Source organism: Tursiops truncatus, chromosome 7, assembly GCF_011762595.2.
Source record: "Tursiops truncatus isolate mTurTru1 chromosome 7, mTurTru1.mat.Y, whole genome shotgun sequence".
In the NCBI taxonomy this organism is placed as follows: domain Eukaryota; kingdom Metazoa; phylum Chordata; class Mammalia; order Artiodactyla; family Delphinidae; genus Tursiops; species Tursiops truncatus.
This window is the reverse complement of record NC_047040.1, coordinates 33,941,427-33,959,449: the sequence shown is the minus strand read 5'-3', so window position 1 is coordinate 33,959,449 and position 18,023 is coordinate 33,941,427. Positions and strand designations below refer to the sequence as shown.

Sequence of the window (18,023 nt, the reverse complement as noted above, 5' to 3'; positions counted from 1 at the left end):
TAAAGTCCTACTCTTTGTTTTACACAAAAATCTGCAGTTGAAATTATTGCCCTAAATTACCAGATGATTAGTAGCCTAAATCCTAGGCATCCTAAATTTTCATCTGATGCTCCTACTACCACACAATCAAGACTTCAGTGAAAGACAATGGTGCTTTGAAAACATCATAATGTTTAGAGAAAACTTGATACCATCTCTTTGCAGAACACTTAGTACTATAAACCGCTTTCCTACACATTTTCTCCTTTAGTTTGTAGGGGGTTCATTATATATCAAGTTAGTTAAAATAATTCAATGAATGACGCTTTCATAAGAAATACTTTTGGTTTAAGTGTTCATTAATATTAAGCAGTTAATAACATGACTTTATTCTTAAATCTTCAGCAGCTTCCTACGTTGTGTTATTCATTGCCCTCACACACTGACTCTAAATAATTTCTGCAAGTATCTCAGTATTCCCCACTATAGTTTCTCTCCAGGAAAATGTGTCTAACTCTGAATTCTAGAAATATATCTTGTACTTTTCCACACCTGTTCCTTTGCTCATTTTGTTTTTCTTTGCCTGAATTTTCCAAAATCTCCCTTAAAAACAGTTTAAATTCTAACATTTGAAAGTTTATTGCCTTAATGAATTTAATAGAAAATTAAAATTAAAAGAAATATGTATGACAAGGAAGTGGAAGAAAAAGTAGAGGAAAAAATATGATCTAATTTTTGTAAAACACACAAAACAAATAAATAACCCCCCCCCAATATAAGCATGGAAAAATATATGAAAAGATACAGAATGTTAACATTGTTTTCTCAAGGGAGTAACTCTGGAGGAGAGGAAAGAGGACGCAATTAACTTTTACTCTGTTTAACTCTGTGTTATTGATTAGATGAACATACAATACTTGTTAGTTAAAAAATCCAGGATAGTTATATGAGAGGGAAATGATCAGGATGCTAGAAAAGGACAAAAAAAAGAAGCCAATACAGGAGCTTCAAGATGGTAGACTGAACATGTGCGTTTACTTTCTCCTACCTCCCAAAGTTCCAGTAAATTAACAGAAAATAATATTTCCGAAATAAAAATCTGATGACAAATTGAAATTATAACGGAGTAATCATGGTTCAGGCATACAAAAACAGAGTCAGGTGGCCATTGAGCATCTTGTCTCAGATAAAATCTGGTCTCATTCAGTGGTCTCTGCACCACTGAAAACCTGAACTTTCTCTGAACTGTACCAGACCCAAGGACACCACCAGCAGTATTCAGAACAATACCTGCCAGCTGCAAACTTATGGTCTTAAGGTCTCCCCTTGTAATTATGCAACCATTTCAGACCCCAACCAATCCTTACTTAACAAGCACCCTTACTGCTTGGCTGCTCCAATCATAATTCTCGATAAACAACTCATGTACCTAAATGCAACCTTGCAGTTTTTGCCTTTATAAGTCTCCCCCATTTTGTAGTCCAGTGGAACACAATTCAAGTGCTTGAATATGTGTCTCCCAGGCTGCAGTCCTAACAAACCTCAAATAAACACCTTTTATTTCAATCAGGTCTCCATTTCTGAAATTTTGGTTAACAAATCCCATTGGAATACTAGAAATCAGTAAGGTAACACACCAAGATCCAGAAAGTTGAGAAAGTTTGGAAAATAGGAAACCAGATGGATTGACTTAATGGAAAACCCCCATCAAGAAAACCAGAGCTTTGGGACTTCCCTGGTGGCACAGTGGTTAAGAATCCGCCTGCCAATGCAGAGGACACGGGTTCGAGTCCTGTTCCGGGAAGATCCCACATGCTGCAGAGCAACTAAGCCCGGGTGCCACAACTACTGAGCCTGTGCTCTAGAGCCCACGTGAGCCCGCGTGCCACAACTACTGAAGCCTGCGCGTCTAGAGTCCGTGCTCTGCAACAAGAGAAGCCACTGCAATGAGAAGCCCGGCACCGCAACGAAGCGTAGCTCCCGCTCGCCACAACTAGAGAAAGCCAGAGCGCAGCAACAAAGATCCAACGCAGCCAAAAGTAAATTAATTAATTAATAAAAAGAAAAAAGAAAGAAAGAAAACCAGAGCTTTAAATAACAGAAATCAGGTAGGCCTGAGAAGCAATAAATTCAAGGTCAACATATACAAAGAGAATCAGATGGCGGTGCAATTGTCATAGCATTAAAAAGCTGCATTTGGAACAGCTGGATCACTTGGACCCTTCTTTATCACTGTTCTCTTTCTCAGTGCAAACAGAGCATACATTGCTGGCAGTATTGTCTTTCCCCAGTCACTCACCAAACACCAAAACAAACAACAACAAAACAAGCAAGATCAAAACTGCTGTCTGAGAAAATGTGCAGTCTGCCTAGGTGGGGACCCTCTATGAGTTTTGAGCCTTGGCACAGCAGCAGAGCAGAGCTTACAGCCACTCACATTTTCACATCAGATAACTGAAGGGGGATAAAAAGGAAGGAAAGGAAGTTCTATTCAGGAGAGAAATACACTGACTCTTTGGAAATGCTGTAGGGTCTCCAGCCATCCTGCCTGCCCTCTTCCATCCCCATATACCCTCCAGGGAAGCTGGCCTGTCACACAGAGAATACCTATACAGCTAACATATTCCTTCATTCACAAATATAAAGTGAGCCAACAGAGCTCATCAGATATGAGGAAAATCAGTACATGTAAGTGAAGGATCAATAAGAATAAACAGAACTAACCCCAGAGTAAACAGAGCTATTTCTGAAGAATGTAGGGGGAGGATGACCCTTGGAAAAGATTCTAAATAGTATCCTCAGAAATATCTAAAAGGGTATTATTGATTTCCACTTAGCTATATAATAGGCTTGTCAAATTTAATGTATATATAATAGGATTCTAGATTACCACCCTCCTCCCCTCCCCCTCAAAAAAACCACAAAACCTTGGCTTTTCTCTGTTTTTCCTCATCTCAGGTAATGATGCTACCATCTACTGAATTATTAGACCAGAAATCTGTGTCACCCTATCTCTCCACCTTCTTCTTTTCATATATAACCCAGCACTAAGTTCTGTGGCTACTGGCTTCAAAATATATCAAGTATCCAATCATATCCGACCACCACCTACTACCACTGTAGCACAAGCGACCATCATCTCTTCCCAACAATAGTCTCTTAACTAGTCTCTTGCTCCCTATGACAGAGAATGAGAATTACTTTCCCAAAATACATATTATCTCAAGAACCTCAATTTGTTTAGGGGCAAAAACCCTTACTCAAAAAGCTGCATCTTCCAGCCTCCTTTAAAAGACAGGAGTGGCCATGTGACAAGGTTCTGGCCAACTACATATAATTGGAACTTGTCGGGAGAAGCTTCTGAGAGAATGTCTTAAAACAGAGGCAGACTGAGCTGACAGGTACTTTTCTTTTTTTTTTTTTTTTTTTGCGGTACGCGGGCCTCTCACTGTTGTGGCCTCTCCCGTTGCGGAGCACAGGCTCCGGACGCGCAGGCTCAGCGGCCATGGCTCACGGGCCCAGCCGCTCCGCGGCATGTGGGATCTTCCCAGACCGGGGCACGAACCCGTGTCCCCTGCATCCGCTGGCGGACTCTCAACCACTGCGCCACCAGGGAAGCCCATTTGTAGACTTTTTACTGATGGCCATTCTGACCGGTGTAGGGTGGTAACTTACTGCAGTTTTGATTTGCATTTCTCTAATAATTAGTGATGTTGAGCATCTTTTCACGTGCCTACTGGCCATTTGTATGTCTTCTTTAAAAGAGGTGAGATATTAATGCCAAAACTGTGCTTAATTTGTCCTTTAAGTGGAAATTCCATACAATGTTGATTTCATACACTAAACTCTATTATTAAAAAAAGTATTGACTTTTCACACTTTTCTTTCATACTCATTCTATTATTTAATTTTATTTTTAACATATTCCTTATGAAATCAACATTATATAGACTTGTCTTAATATTTTTATCTTTTTAAATTAAATTAAATTAAATTTTTATTATTTTTTTGGCTTCGCCCTACAGCATGCGGGATCTTAGTTGCCCGACCAGGGATTGAACCCATGCCCCCTGCAGCGGAAGTGTGGAGTCTTAACCACTGGACAACCAGGAAAGTCCCTCTTAATATTTTTATGTCAAACTACATGCTCATCCTTGTTGCCACAGAGGCAAAGGGTCAAGTTTGCCAACTACACCAAGGATTGAGGATATTATCCTCAAGAAGGGATACTGACAGACAAAAACATGTTAACTATGTGAACAATTAATAAATAGCGTTGAGGTAATCATCTATCCACTTCAGCAAAATTATCAATAGACCTTTACCTCATACTAAAAAAATTAAGTATAGATGGATTAAATATTTAAACATAAAAAAGTATACATAAGGCTTCCCTGGTGGCGCAGTGGTTGAGAGTCCGCCTACCAATGCAGGGGACACGGGTTCGTGCCCCGGTCCGGGAAGATCCCACATGCCGTGGAGCGGCTAGGCCCGTGAGCCATGGCCGCTGATCCTGCACGTCCGGAGCCTGTGCTCCGCAACGGGAGAGGCCACAACAGTGAGAGGCCCGCATACTGAAAGAAAAAAAAAAAAAAAGTATACATAGAAAATCAGCTAGGAGAATGCTGACATAATCTTGAAGAGGGGAAGGATAATCTAAACAAGATATAAACTAACAGCCACAAAGGAAAAGCGGCCAGATTTGACCACATAAACAGTTCAAATTTCTATAAGGACTCTGAAGAAGTAAAAAAAAATGCAGATAACAAACAGCGTAGATAAAGCATTTTTATTCAAAATACATAAAGCATTTTCACACATAAACACACAACCCAATTTGTAAATATGAGCAGAGATTATAAACAGTCAAATAACAGAAATACAAATGGATAATAAACACATGAAAACTGTTCACTCATTAATTCTCAGGAAAATGCAAATCAATAGAATATCATTTTTGTGCATCAAATTAACAAAAACAAAATTAACAAAAGCAAATTAACAAAAAATGACCAGGCTGTGAGATAATGGATATTTTCCTACATTTTGGGCGCAAATGCAAATAAGTAAATCTGGTTTAAAAGATAATCTGGTAGTATCTATCAAAAGTAAATATGCTTTTTGAATTTCGGTTTTCTCAGGGTATATGCCCAGTAGTGGGATTGCTGGGTCATATGGTAGTTCTATTTGTAGTTTTTTAAGGAACCTCCATACTGTTCTCCATAGTGGCTGAACCAATTCACATTCCCACCAGCAGTGCAAGAGTGTTCCCTTTTCTCCACACCCTCTCCAGCATTTATTGTTTCTAGATTTTTTGATGATGGCCATTCTGACTGGTGTGAGATGATATCTCATTGTAGTTTTGATTTGCATTTCTCTAATGATTAACGATGTTGAGCATTCTTTCATGTGTTTGTTGGCAGTCTGTATATCTTCTTTGGAGAAATGTCTATTTAGGTCTTCTGCCCATTTTTGGATTGGGTTGTTTGTTTTTTTGTTATTGAGCTGCATGAGCTGCTTGTAAATTTTGGAGATTAATCCTTTGTCGGTTGCTTCACTTGCAAATATTTTCTCCCATTCTGAGGGATATTGGCTCGGTGCTTTGTGACAGCCTGGAGGGGTGGGATAGGGAGGGTGGGAGGGAGGGAGATGCAAGAGGGAAGAGATATGGGAACATATGTATATGTATAACTGATTCACTTTGTTATAAAGCAGAAACTAACACACCATTGTAAAGCAATTATACCCCAATAAAGATGTTAAAAAAAAAAAAGTAAATATGCTTATATACTTTGATCCAACAATTCTGCTTCTCATATTTATCCTATAATATAATACTTACCATTTAGCAAGTGACTATTATGTTCCAAACCCTTTAAAATTCTTTGAAATAGATGATAGTATACTCATTTTGCGATGAGAAAACTGAAAGTCAGATGTAAATTGCCCAAAGTTATGTGACCATGGTAGTGGAAGAATCTGGATTTGAACCTAGATATTTCTTACGGTAAAATCCAAGCTCTTTTTCCTATATCCTAGTTTCCTATTCCTAATTCTCTTACCATCAACAAACACTGCTTTTCATTGGTAGATAAAATTAAATTCCCCATCCCCCCTACCTTTCTTCCACCCTGACCTTTGGGGAAATGATTTAGCATCCTGTCATTGTCAGGGTTTAAATAGAAACTTATTAAGCTATATCTTGAAAATCTTAATTTATGAAGGGGCTCTAAAAATGTAAAGGAACTATTGAAAGACTGTCACCTGAATCAGCTATGAGTTGAAAGAGACGTTAGTCCTTTCCAATTCAGATTAGCACTCCAGAAGTTTGTCTCAAAATACTGCATTTCTTTAACACACTGTCTACCTTGGTTCATAAAAAACTCTTCTTTTAACTTCAAACTTCAAAGTTTATTTTACCGTAGATTCTGAAGATTTTGTGACTTGTTTATGAAGCAATTAGCTTAGACTTTTAGGAATTTGTTCTAGAACTCTGATATGTCTTCAGTTTATAAGCCTGTTGCCCTAGGTGACAGATTCTTTCAACTTTCTAAGTCTGTTGATTTTATGTAACCTATGTTTTATGGGTTACCCACTGAATTTATCTTGTTCAACTTAATTTAGTTTTATCTGTCATATACAGGTCTGACTACCACCCTTAAGAAAAATATTTAAGGTAAGTTTTCTTTTTCTTTATTTAAAAAAAATTAAACTCTTGACCATGTACCTTTTATCCAGTTTCCCTCAACAGTAACATCTTGCAAAACGATGTAATATCAATATCACAACCAGGATATTGACATGGTACAGTTAAGATGCAGACATTTCCACAAGGATCCCTAATGTCCTTTTAGAGTCACACCCATTTCTTTCCTGTATCCACCTCCTACTTAATGCCTGGCAACCACTAACTTGTTCTACATTTATAATTTTGTAATTTCAAGAATTTCATATAAATGAAGTCATATAGCATCTAATATTTGGGGATTGGCTTTTTTTCACTCAGCATAATTCTCTGGAAATTCATCCAGGTTGTTGTATGTATCAAAGTTCCTTTGTATCGTTGAGTATTATTCCATGGCATGGAGGTAGCACAGTTTATTTAGCTGTTCACCAATTAAAGAACAATTGTGTTGTTTCCACTTTTTGGCTACTATGAATAAGGCTGCTATAAATATTTGTGTTCACGGTGTTTTTGTGTGTGTGATCATAAGACTTAATCTTTCTGGGATAAATGCCCAAGAGTATAATTGTTGGGTTACATGGCAGTTGCATATTTAGTGTTTTGAGAAACTACCAAACTGTTTTCAGGAGTGGTTATAAAATTAAAAATTCCCATCAGCAATTTCACCAGCACTTAAGTTTATTACTGTTTTTTATTTTAGGTAAGAGACTTAGGTCAAGGTTTGGTTTTGTTTGCCCATGGATGTGCAATAGCTCCAGCACTACTTCTTGAAAAGGCTATCATTCCTCCATTAAATTGCTTTCGCATCATTGTCAAAAATCAGTTGGGCATACTTTTGTGGGTCTATTTCAGGGATGTCTATTCTGTTCCATTGATCTTTGTGTCTCTCTCTCCTCTAATACCACACTATCTTTACTCTTGATTACTGTAGCTTGATTACTGTAGCTAGTAGGCCTTAATTAGGTAAAGTGATTCCTCCCATTTTCTTCTTTTCAAAGATGATTTTAGCTATTCTAGGAGCTGTGCCTTTCTATACACATTTTAGAATGATCTTGTCTATATTTACAAAGAGCTGGTATTTAGATAGAAATTACATTAAATCTATAGGTCAATCTGGGGAGAACTGACATCTTTACTATGTTGTTTTCCAATTCATGAATATGGTATGTGTATTTATTTAGGTCCTTGACTTCTTCCATCAACATTTTGTGATTTTTATTATCTAGATCCTGTATATGCTTTGTTAGATTTAAAAGTATTTAGTTTTCTTTGGAGTTACTATAAATGTTATTGTGTTTAAAATTTTTGTTTCCACATGTTCATGTTAGTATGTAGAAATGCTGATTTTTAAAAATTGAAGTATAGTTGATTTACAATGTTGTGTTAGTTTCAGGTGTATAGCAAAGTGATTCATTTGTGTGTGTGTGTGTGTGTGTGTGTGTGTGTATATATTCTTTTTTAGATTCTTTTCCCTTATAGCTTATTACAAAATATTGAGTATAGTTCCCTGTGCTATATGGTAGAACCTTGTTGCTTATGTATTTTATGTATAGTACTGTGTATATGTTAATCCCAAATGCCTAATTTATCCCTCCCTCCACCTTCCCCTTTGGTAACTGTAAATTTGTTTTCTACGTCTGTGGATCTATTTCTGTTTTGTAAATAAGTTCATTTGTATCATTTTTTTTAGATTCCACATATAAGCAATATCATATATTTGTCCTTCTCAGCCTGCATTACTTCACTTAGTGTGATAATCCCTAGGTCCATCCATGTTGCTGCAAATGGCATTATTTCATTCTTTTTTTATGGCTGAGTGTTAAAATGCTGTTGATTTTTGCATTTGGAATTTTTATCCTTTAAACTGCTCAACTCACTTACTAGTTCTAGTAGTTTTTTTTGTAGACTCCTTGTTATTTTACATAGATAACTTTTTCATCTGAAAATAGAGACAGTTTGATTTCTTCTTTTCCGATCTGTGTGACTTTTATTTCCCTTTCCTGCTCTATTACAATGGCTAAAACTTGCAGTATTATATTGAAAAAGAATAATAAGAGCAGACATACTTGCCTTGTTCCTGATCCTGGAAGGAAAGCCTTCAGTCTTTCACCATTAAGTATAATGTAATATGGAGGTCTTGTAGATGCTCTTTATCTAGATGAGGAATTTACCCTCTAATACTACCTTGTCGAGAGTTTTATATCATGATTGGGTGTTGAATTTTGTGAAGAACTTTTTTTGTATCAATTGATATGATCGTATGATTTTTCTCCTTTATTCTGTTGATATCATAGGTTACATGGACTGATTTTCAAATGCTGAACCAGCCTTGCACACCTGAAATACTTACCATTTGTCATTGTATATAGTTCTTTTTATACATTACAGTATTGGTGTGCTAATATTTGGTTGAAGATTTATGCATCTAAGTTCATGAGAGATATTAGTCTGTAGTTTTCTTTTTTTGGTAATGTCTTTGTCTTGTTTTGGTATCAGAGTAATACTAGCTTCATAAAATGAGTTGGAAAGTGTTCCCTCCTCTTCTCTCTCAGAATAGGTTGTGTAAAATTAGTGGGTTTTTTTTTTTTAATGTTAGTAAAATTCTCCTGTGAAACCATCTGGGCCTGGACATTTCTCTTCCAGGAACTTTTAAATTACCAATTCAATTTCTTTAATGGCTACAGGACTATTCAGTTTAATTCATCTTGATTTAGTATGTGGTTTTCTGGACTTGGTCCGTTTCTTCTAATTTATGAGCATAAAACTTTTTGTAGTATTTCCTTGTTATCTTTTTAATGGTTGCATATATGTATGTAGTGGTATATCAGGTTTCATTCCCGATTTTGGTGATTTGCATCTTCTCTCTTTTTACCTTTGTCAGTCTTGTTAGAGGTTTAGCAATTTTATGGATTATTTTGAAGAACGAGCTTTGTTTCATTGATTTTTCTCTATTTTTTTTAAATTTTCAGTTTCACTGATTTCTGGGTTTTTTATTATAAATGCTTTATTTATTTATTTTTTAACATAGAGGAAGCTTGGTGGTGGATATGTAGACGTGTGGTGTTTTTATGACTGAGTTAAAGTTCAGGCTCTCTTTCTTATAGAATGTAAATGTGTACCAACACATGTATATGTAATTGTTATAAAATTAAGCTTAGTCACTAAAAGAAGATTTGCTGTCTGAACTTTCTTCTATATTTTTTTCACCTTCACCATCAGGCACTGGAGCATCTGGCCTCTCTAGAAGATCTGGGTCTAGTCCTTCCGATATCATTTTGTTTCTTACTGCCATCACTGGAATACCCACCCATTTTGAGATATCTGGCATATCTTAGATCCTTGGCTACAGTTAAGATATTTTGTGGTGTTACTTCACTTTCCTGTGGTCCAGAGTCTTGTAAACTGTTCTGCTGTGATTGCTCTGAAGTGGTTTCAGAATGTGTTTCATTTGTGATCCTAGTGACACTTATAGGAGATACTTCAAACGTGACATCATCTAGCCCTGGGATAGATGACAAGTTTGCATCTAAAATATTGAGAGTTGTTTCAATTTGCTGGATACAAAGAGAAAGGTCTGCCAGTTTCTCCTCACAAACTGTAGAAAATTGGTTGAGAAACTGTACACTGTGTACCACAAATTGGTTTAGAAATGCCACCGTTCTGTTCTGTTGAACAGCTGGCACCTTAGTCAGGTCTATGCCTGACCCCATGAGAGGAAGCCCATCCTCATCCATCTCCTCTCTGTTCTTTATTATTTCCTTCATTCATCTTTTTGGATTTATTTTGCTCCTTCTTTTTCTAAGCTCTTGAGGTGTGGGAGCTTAGCTTATTAATTAGAAAGTTTTCCTCTTCCAATGTATGCATTTAGTGCTATACATTTCTCTCAGTGCTGCTGTTTTAACTGTCTTATCAATTTTGATATGTTATATGTTCATTTTTATTCTATGTATTTTTTATTCCATTTGAGATCTCCTCTTTGACCCAGGGATTATTTAGAAGTGTGTTTTAAAATTTCCAAGTGTTTGGAGATTTTCCTGTTGTCTTTCTGTTATTGATTTCTCATTTGATTCGGTGTTCTGTATGCAAGACAAAGATGGCCTCTGTGCATTGCCACCCCACCCACCCCAGGTTGTTTACTTATTCACAGCAGGCTGAGACCCATTAGCTCAAAAGTCTGCCAGCACCAGACTAAAATTTGTACACATCCAATTATTTTAAACACAACCAAATAAGCAGATTTTTTAACTATTTACAGCCTGCCTGCTTTATATACTCAAGAAACTGTGCCCAGCATATACTAGCCATAGGTAAAATAAACCCTGGGGTTATAAAGACCCCAAGACTCTGCTGCCTTTTGGGGTTCCTGACCCAGAGACTCCCTTCCAGGCTGCTGAGTAAAATCACCTAGAGATGTAACCCTCTCTCTGATATCCCTCTCCTCTAGGAATTTCCTTGTCCTTCTCTCCCTCTGAGTATTGGCCTCTGTGCGGTAGCCTCTAGATGGTCTCATGCTGTGAGAAACTTCCCCCACATGCAAACCTGTCGAAGTGTCACTCAAATAAAGCTGTGTGTGCTACTGCCACCTCCTGGTCAAATGGTTTTCCTTGATCAGCCCCCAAATCCCTTGAACTCCCTATATTCCATTATGGTCAGACAGCACCACTTCATATAGTTTTAATTATTTTAAATGTGTTGAACTTGGTTTTATGGTCCAGGATGTGGCCTATCTTAGTGAATGTTCCATGGGCACTTGAAGACACTGTGTACTCTGCTATTGTTGGATAGAGTGTCAGTTAGATCCTGTTGGTTTACTGTGTTGTTAAGGTGTTCTATATTCTTGCTGCTTTTCTGTCTAGTAGTTCTATATTTACTGAGAGTGAGGTGTTGACATCCCCAAATACATGGGTGGATTTTATTACCTCTTTCAGCTCTATCATGTAATGTCATGCTTTGTTACTTTAGTATTGTTATGTCTTCCTGGTGGAGTGACACTTGTATTATTATATAACATTCCTTTTTATCTCTAGTAATTTTCTTTGCAAGTAAGTCTATCTACTTTATTTGATATTAATATAGCCCTTGTTGCATTTAATAATTTATATATATATATATATATGTATATGTTTTTTTTTTTTTTTTTTTTTTTTTTTTTTTTGCGGTACGCGGGCCTCTCACTGTTGTGGCCTCTCCCGTTGCGGAGCACAGGCTCCGGATGCACAGGCTCAGCGGCCATGGCTCATGGGCCTAGCCGCTCCGCGGCATGTGGGATCTTCCCGGACTGGGGCACGAACCCGTGTCCCCTGCATCGGCAGGAGGACTCTCAACCACTGCGCCACCAGGGAAGCCCTAATGATTAAATTTTGAAGTCACATCTTTTCCCATTCTTTTGCTTTTAGTTTACGTATGTCATTGCACTGATATTTGAAGTTAATTTCTTGTGGACAACATGTTGTTGGATTATGTTTTTGATTCACACTGCCAACTGTCTTTTTTTTTTTTGGCTGTGTTGGGTCTTAGCTGTGGCATGCGGGATCTTTCGTTGTGGTGTGTGGCCTTCTCTCTAGTTGTGGTGTGTGGGCTTCTCTCTAGCTGTGGTGTGCGGGCTTCTCTCTAGTTATGGCACATGGGCTCCAGAGCGCGTGGGCTCTGTAATTGCGGCATGTGAGCTCTCTAGTTGTGGTGTGCAGGCTTAGCTGTCCCATAGCATGTGGGATCTTAGTTCCCCGACAGGGGTCGAACTCGTGTCTTCTGCATTGGAAGGAGGATTCTCAACACTGGACCACCAGGGAAGGCCCTGTCTTTTTTTTTTTAATTGAAGTATAGTTAATTTACAATGTTGTTAGTTTTAAGTGTACAAAAAGTGATTCAGTTATACATACATACATACATATATATATATATATATATATAATTTTTCAGATTCTTTTCCATTGTAGGTTATTACAAGATATTGAGTATAGTTCCCTGTGCTATACAGTAGATTTTGCTGTTTACCTATTTTATATATAGTAGTGTGTATATGTTAATCCCAAATTCCAAACTTATCTCGCTCCCACCCAACACTATCCTCTTTGGTAACCATAAGTTTGTTTTCTATGTCTGTGAGTTTATTTCTGTTTTGTAAATAAGTTCCTTTGTATCATTTTTTAGATTCCACATATAAGTGATATCATATGATATTTGTCTTTCTCTCTCTGACTTACTTCAGTTAGTATGATAATCTCTAGGTCCAACCATGTGGCTGCAAATGGCATTATTTCATCCTTTTCAATGGCTGAGTAATATTCCATTTTATATCTCTATCTACCTACCACATCTTCTTTATCCATTCATCTGTTGATAGACATATAGGTTGCTTCCATGTCTTGGCTATTGTAAATAGTGCTGCTATGAACACTGCGGTGCATGTATCTTTTCAAATTAGAGTTTTCTCTGGATATATGCCCAGGAGTGGAATTGCTAGATCGTATGGTAGCTCTATTTTTAGTTTTTTAAATAACCTCCATACTATTCTCCACAGTGGCTGTATCGATTTACATTCCCACCAACAATGTAGCAGGGTTCATTTTTCTCCACACCCTCTCCAGCATTTATTATTCGTAGACTTTTTAATGATGGTCATTCTGACTGGTGGAAAGTGATACCTCATTGTAGTTTTGATTTGCATTTCTCTAATAATTAGTGATGCTGAGCATCTTTTCATGTGCCTCTTGGCCATCAGTATGTCTTCTTTGGATAAATGTCTATTCAGGTCTTCTGCTCATTTTTTGATTGGGTTGTTTGTTTTTTTGTTATTGAGCTGAATGAGCTGTTTGTATATTTTGGAGATTAATCCCTTTTTGGTCATGGCATTTGCAAATATTTTCTCCCTGTCCATAGATTGTCTTTTTGTTTTGTTTATGGTTTCCTTTGCTGGGCAAATGCTTATAAGTTTAATTAGGTCCCATTTGTTTACTTTTTGTCTTTATTTCCATTACTCTGAGAGAAGGATCCAAAAACATATTGCTGCAATTTATGTCAAAGAGTGTTCCACCTACGTTTTCCCCTAGGTGTTTTATAGTATCTGATCTTACATTTAAGTCTTTAATCCATTTTATTTTTGTGTTTGGTGTTAGAGAATGTTCTAATTTCATTCTTTACATGTAGCTGTCCAGTTTTCCCAGCACCACTTATTGAGGAGACTGTATTTTCTTTATTGTATATCCTTGCTTTCTTTGTCATAGAGTAGTTGACCATAAGTGTGTGGGTTTATTTCTGGGCTTTCTATCCTGTTCCATTCATCTATGTCTGTTTTTGTGCCATTACCATACTGTTTTGATTGCTGTAGCTTTGTAGTAGAGTCTGAAGTCAGGGAGCATCATTCCTCCACTTCCAGTCATCTTTCTCAAGATTGTTTCAGCTATTTGGGATCTTTTATGTTTCCGTACAAATTTAAAAACTTTTTGTTCTACCTGTGTGAAAAATGCCATTGGTAGTTTGATAGGGATTGCATTGAATCTTCAGATTGCCTTAAGTAGCATGGTCATTTTAACAATATTGATTCTTCCAATCCAAGAACATGGTATATCTTTCTGTCTTCAATTTCTTTCATCAGTATCTTATAGTTTTCAGAGACAGATCTTTTACCTCCTTAGGGAGGTTTATTCCTAGGCATGTTATTCGTTTTGATGTGATGGTAAATGGGATTGTTTCCTTAATATCTTTTTCTGATCTTTCATTGTTAGTGTATAGAAATGCAACAGATTTCTGTATATTAATTTTGTATCCAGCAACTTTACCATATTCATTGATGAGCTCTAGTAGTTTTCTGGTAGCATCTTTAGGATTTTCTATGTATAGTATCATGTGACCTGGAAACAGTGACAGTTTTACTTCTTCTTTTCCAATTTGGATTCTTTTTCTTTCTTTTTCTTCTCTGATTCCTGTGACTAGGACTTTCAAAGCTATGTTGAATAAAACTGGCAAGAGTAGACATCCTTGTCTTGTTCCTAATCTTAGAGGAAATGCTTTCAGCTTTTCACTGTTAAGAATGATGTTGGCTGTGGATCTGTCATATATGGCCTTTATTATGTTGAGGTATGTTCCCTCTATGCCCACTTTCTGGAGAGTTTTTATCATAAATGGGTGTTGAAATTTGTCAAAAGCTTTTTCTGCATCTATTGAGATGATCATACGGACTTTTCCTTCAATATGTTGATGTGGTGTATCACACTGATTGATTTGTAGATATTGAAAAATCCTTGCATCCCTGGGATAAATCCCACTTGATCATGGCACATGATTCTTCTAATGTATTGTTGGATTTGGTTTGCTTGTATTTTGTTGAGGATTTTTGCATCTATGTTAATCAGTAATATTGGCCTATAATTTTTTTTTAATATCTTTGTCTGGTTTTGGTATCAGGATGATGGTGGCCTCATAAAATGAGTTCAGAAGTATTCCTTCCTCTGCAATTTTTTGGGAGTAGTTTGAGAAGGATAGGTATCAACTCTTCTCTAAATGTTTGATAGAATTCGCCTGTGAAGCCATCTACTTCTGGACTTTTGTTTTGGGGGAGTTTTTAAGGTTTTTTTGTTTTGCCGTACGCGGGCCTCTCACTGTTGTGGCCTCTCCCGTTGCGGAGCACAGACTCCAGACGCACAGGCTCAGCGGCCATGGCTCACAGGCCCAGCCGCTCCGCGGCACATGGGATCTTCCCAGACCGGGACACGAACCCGTGTCCCCTGCATCAGCAGGTGGACTCTCAACCACTGTGCCACCAAGGAAGCCCCTTTTGGGGAGTTTTTAAATCACAGTTTCAATTTCAGTACTTGTGATCAGTCTGTCCAAATTTTCTATTTCTTCCCGATTCAGTCTTGCGAGACTGTATGTTTCTAAGAATTTGTCCATTTCTTCCAGGTTGTCCATTTTATTGGCATTTAGGTGCTTATAGTAGTCTCTTATGATCCTTCGTATTTCTGTGGTGTTCATTGTAACTTCTCCTTTTTCATTTCTAATTTTATTGATTTGAGCCCTCTCCCTTTGTTTCTTGATGAGTCTGGCTAAAGGTTTATCAATTTATCTTTTCAAAGAACCAGCTTTTAGTTTCATTGATCTTTTCTATTGTTTTCTTCATCTCTATTTCAGTTATTTATGCTCTGATCTTTATGATTTCTTTCCTTCTACGACTGAACCTGGGGCCCTGGCAGTGACAGCAGTGAGTCCTAACCACCAGACTGCCAGGGAATTCCCTATTTTTTATTTTTTTAATTTAATTTTTATTTTTTAATCGGGGTGTAGTTGATTTACAATGTTGTGTTAATTTCAGGTGTATAGCAAAGTGATTTAGTTATACATATACATATATCCATTCTTTTTCAGATTCTTTTCCCATATAGCTTATTAAAGAATATTGAGGGCTTCCCTGGTGGTGCAGTGGTTGAGAGTCCACCTGCCAATGCAGGGGACATGGGTTCATGCCCTGGTCGAGGAAGATCCACATGCCGCGGAGCGGCCGGGCCTGTGAGCCATGGCCACTGAGCCTGCACGTCGTCCGGAGCCTGTGCTCCGCAACGGGAGAGGCCATAACAGTGAGAGGCCCGCGTAGCGCAAAAAAAAAAAAAAAAAAAAAAATTGAGTAGAATTCCCTGTGCTGTACAGTAGTCCTTTTTGATTATCTACTTTATATATAGTAGTGTGTATATGTTAATCCCAATCTCCTAATTTATCCCTCCCCCAGCTTTCCGCTATGGTAACCATAAATTTGTTTTCTATATCTGTGAGTCTGTTTCTGTTTTGTAAATAAGTTCATTTGTATCATCTTTTTAGATTCCACATATAAGTGATATCATATGATAGTTCTCTTTCTCTGTCTGACTTACGTAGTATGATAACCTCTAGGTCCATCCATGTTGCTGCAAATGGCATTATTTCATTCTTTTTTTAATGGCTGAGTAATATTCCATTGTATATATCTACCACATAAGTGGGTCTCTTGTAGACAGCATATATATGGGTCTTATTTTTGTATCCATTCAGCCAGTCTATATATTTTGGTTGGAGCATTTAATCCATTTACATTTAAGGTAATTATTGATATGTATATTCTTATTGCCATTTTGTTAATTGTTTAGGATTTGTTTTTGTAGGTCTTTTTTCTTCCCTTCCTCTTCTGTTCTCTTCTCTTGTCACTTGATGACTATCTTTAGAGTTGTGTTTGGATTGCTATTTCTTTTGTGTGTATCTATTGTAGATTTTTGGTTTGCAATTACCATAAGGTTTTGGTATAACAGTCTGTATATATCCAAGATTGTTTTAAGTTGCTGGCCTCTTAATTTCAAATGCATTTCCAATATCCTACACTTGTACTCTCCTCTTCTCATGATTGCTGGTTTTGACAGCATATTTGTGTATGGATCATTTCCTACCTTTATTGCATGTTTGCCTTTACCAGTGAGCTTTCCCATTTGTAATTTTCTTGTTTCGAGTTGTGTCCTTTTATTTTCTGCCTAGAGAATTTCCTTTAGCATTTGTTGTAAAGCTGGTTTGGTGGTGCCGAATTCTCTTAGCTTTTGCTTGTGTGTAAAGCTTTAAACTCCTCTGTCAAACCTGAACGAGAGCCTTGCTGGTTAGAGCATTCTTGGTTGTAGGTTCTTCCCTTTCATCACTTTAAATACATTGTGCCACTCCCTTCTGGCCTGCAGTTTCTGCTGAAAAATCAGCTGATAACCATATGGGGATTCCCTTGTATATTATTTGTTGCTTTTCCCTTGTTGCTTTTAATATTTTACCTTTGTCTTTATTTTTTGTCAGTTTGATTAATAGTGTCTTGGTGTGTTCCTTCTTGGGTTTATCCTGTATGGAACTCTTACCCACTTCCTGGATTTGGGTGACTGTTTCCTTCCTCAGGTTAGGGAAGTTTTCAGGTAATACCTCTTCAAATATTTTCTCAGGCCCTTTCTTTCTCTCTTCTCCTTCTGGGAACCCTCTAATGCAAATATTAGTGTGCTTGATGTCGTCCCAGAACTTTTGTCTTAAACTGTCCTCATTTCTTTATATTCTTTTTTCTTTCTTCTGTTTGGCAGCAGTGATTTCCACTACTCTGTCTTCCAGCTCACTGATCTGTTCTTCTGCCTCATTTAGTGTACTATTGATTAATTTTAGTGTATTTTCCTTTCAGTTATTGTATTCTTCAACTCTGTTTGGTTGTTCTTTATATTTCCTAATTCTTTGTTAAAAACTTCTAATTTCTCGCTCTGTGCATCCATTCTCCTCCCAAGTTCTTTAATCATCTTTATGATCATTACTCTGAACTCTATTTTGGTTAGATTGCCTATCTCCATGTCACTTAGTTCTTATTCTGGGGTTTTATCTTGTTCCT

General features: G+C 37.2%; 2 protein-coding genes and 1 pseudogene across 8 annotated transcripts in view; 1 reads left to right on the top strand and 2 right to left on the bottom strand.

Annotated features, from left to right (window-relative positions):
* C2CD6 (C2 calcium dependent domain containing 6) overlaps positions 1-18,023 on the bottom strand; it is a 142,517-nt gene that overhangs the window by 8,032 nt on the left and 116,462 nt on the right. The window contains exon 16 of one of the 2 annotated variants that reach the window (XM_073807395.1): positions 4,755-5,591. The exons of the other annotated variant lie outside the window; for it this stretch is intronic. Within the exon in view, the coding sequence (XP_073663496.1) occupies positions 5,514-5,591 (78 nt within the window). The 3' untranslated portion in view covers positions 4,755-5,513. Of the gene's footprint in view, positions 1-4,754; positions 5,592-18,023 lie in introns of those variants that run through there. 2 annotated transcript variants of the gene reach the window in all.
* STRADB (STE20 related adaptor beta) overlaps positions 1-18,023 on the top strand; it is a 93,988-nt gene that overhangs the window by 39,088 nt on the left and 36,877 nt on the right. The window contains exon 12 of one of the 6 annotated variants that reach the window (XM_073807402.1): positions 6,623-6,655. The exons of 3 other annotated variants lie outside the window; for them this stretch is intronic. In XM_073807402.1, coding sequence (XP_073663503.1) covers positions 6,623-6,628 — 6 coding nt within the window. In that variant the 3' untranslated portion in view covers positions 6,629-6,655. Of the gene's footprint in view, positions 1-1,549; positions 2,079-4,004; positions 4,326-6,622; positions 6,656-18,023 lie in introns of those variants that run through there. 2 more of the 6 variants (XM_073807401.1, XM_073807400.1) reach the window with 2 other exon arrangements.
* LOC109550557 (WASH complex subunit 3 pseudogene) lies at positions 8,266-12,548 on the bottom strand (annotated as a pseudogene).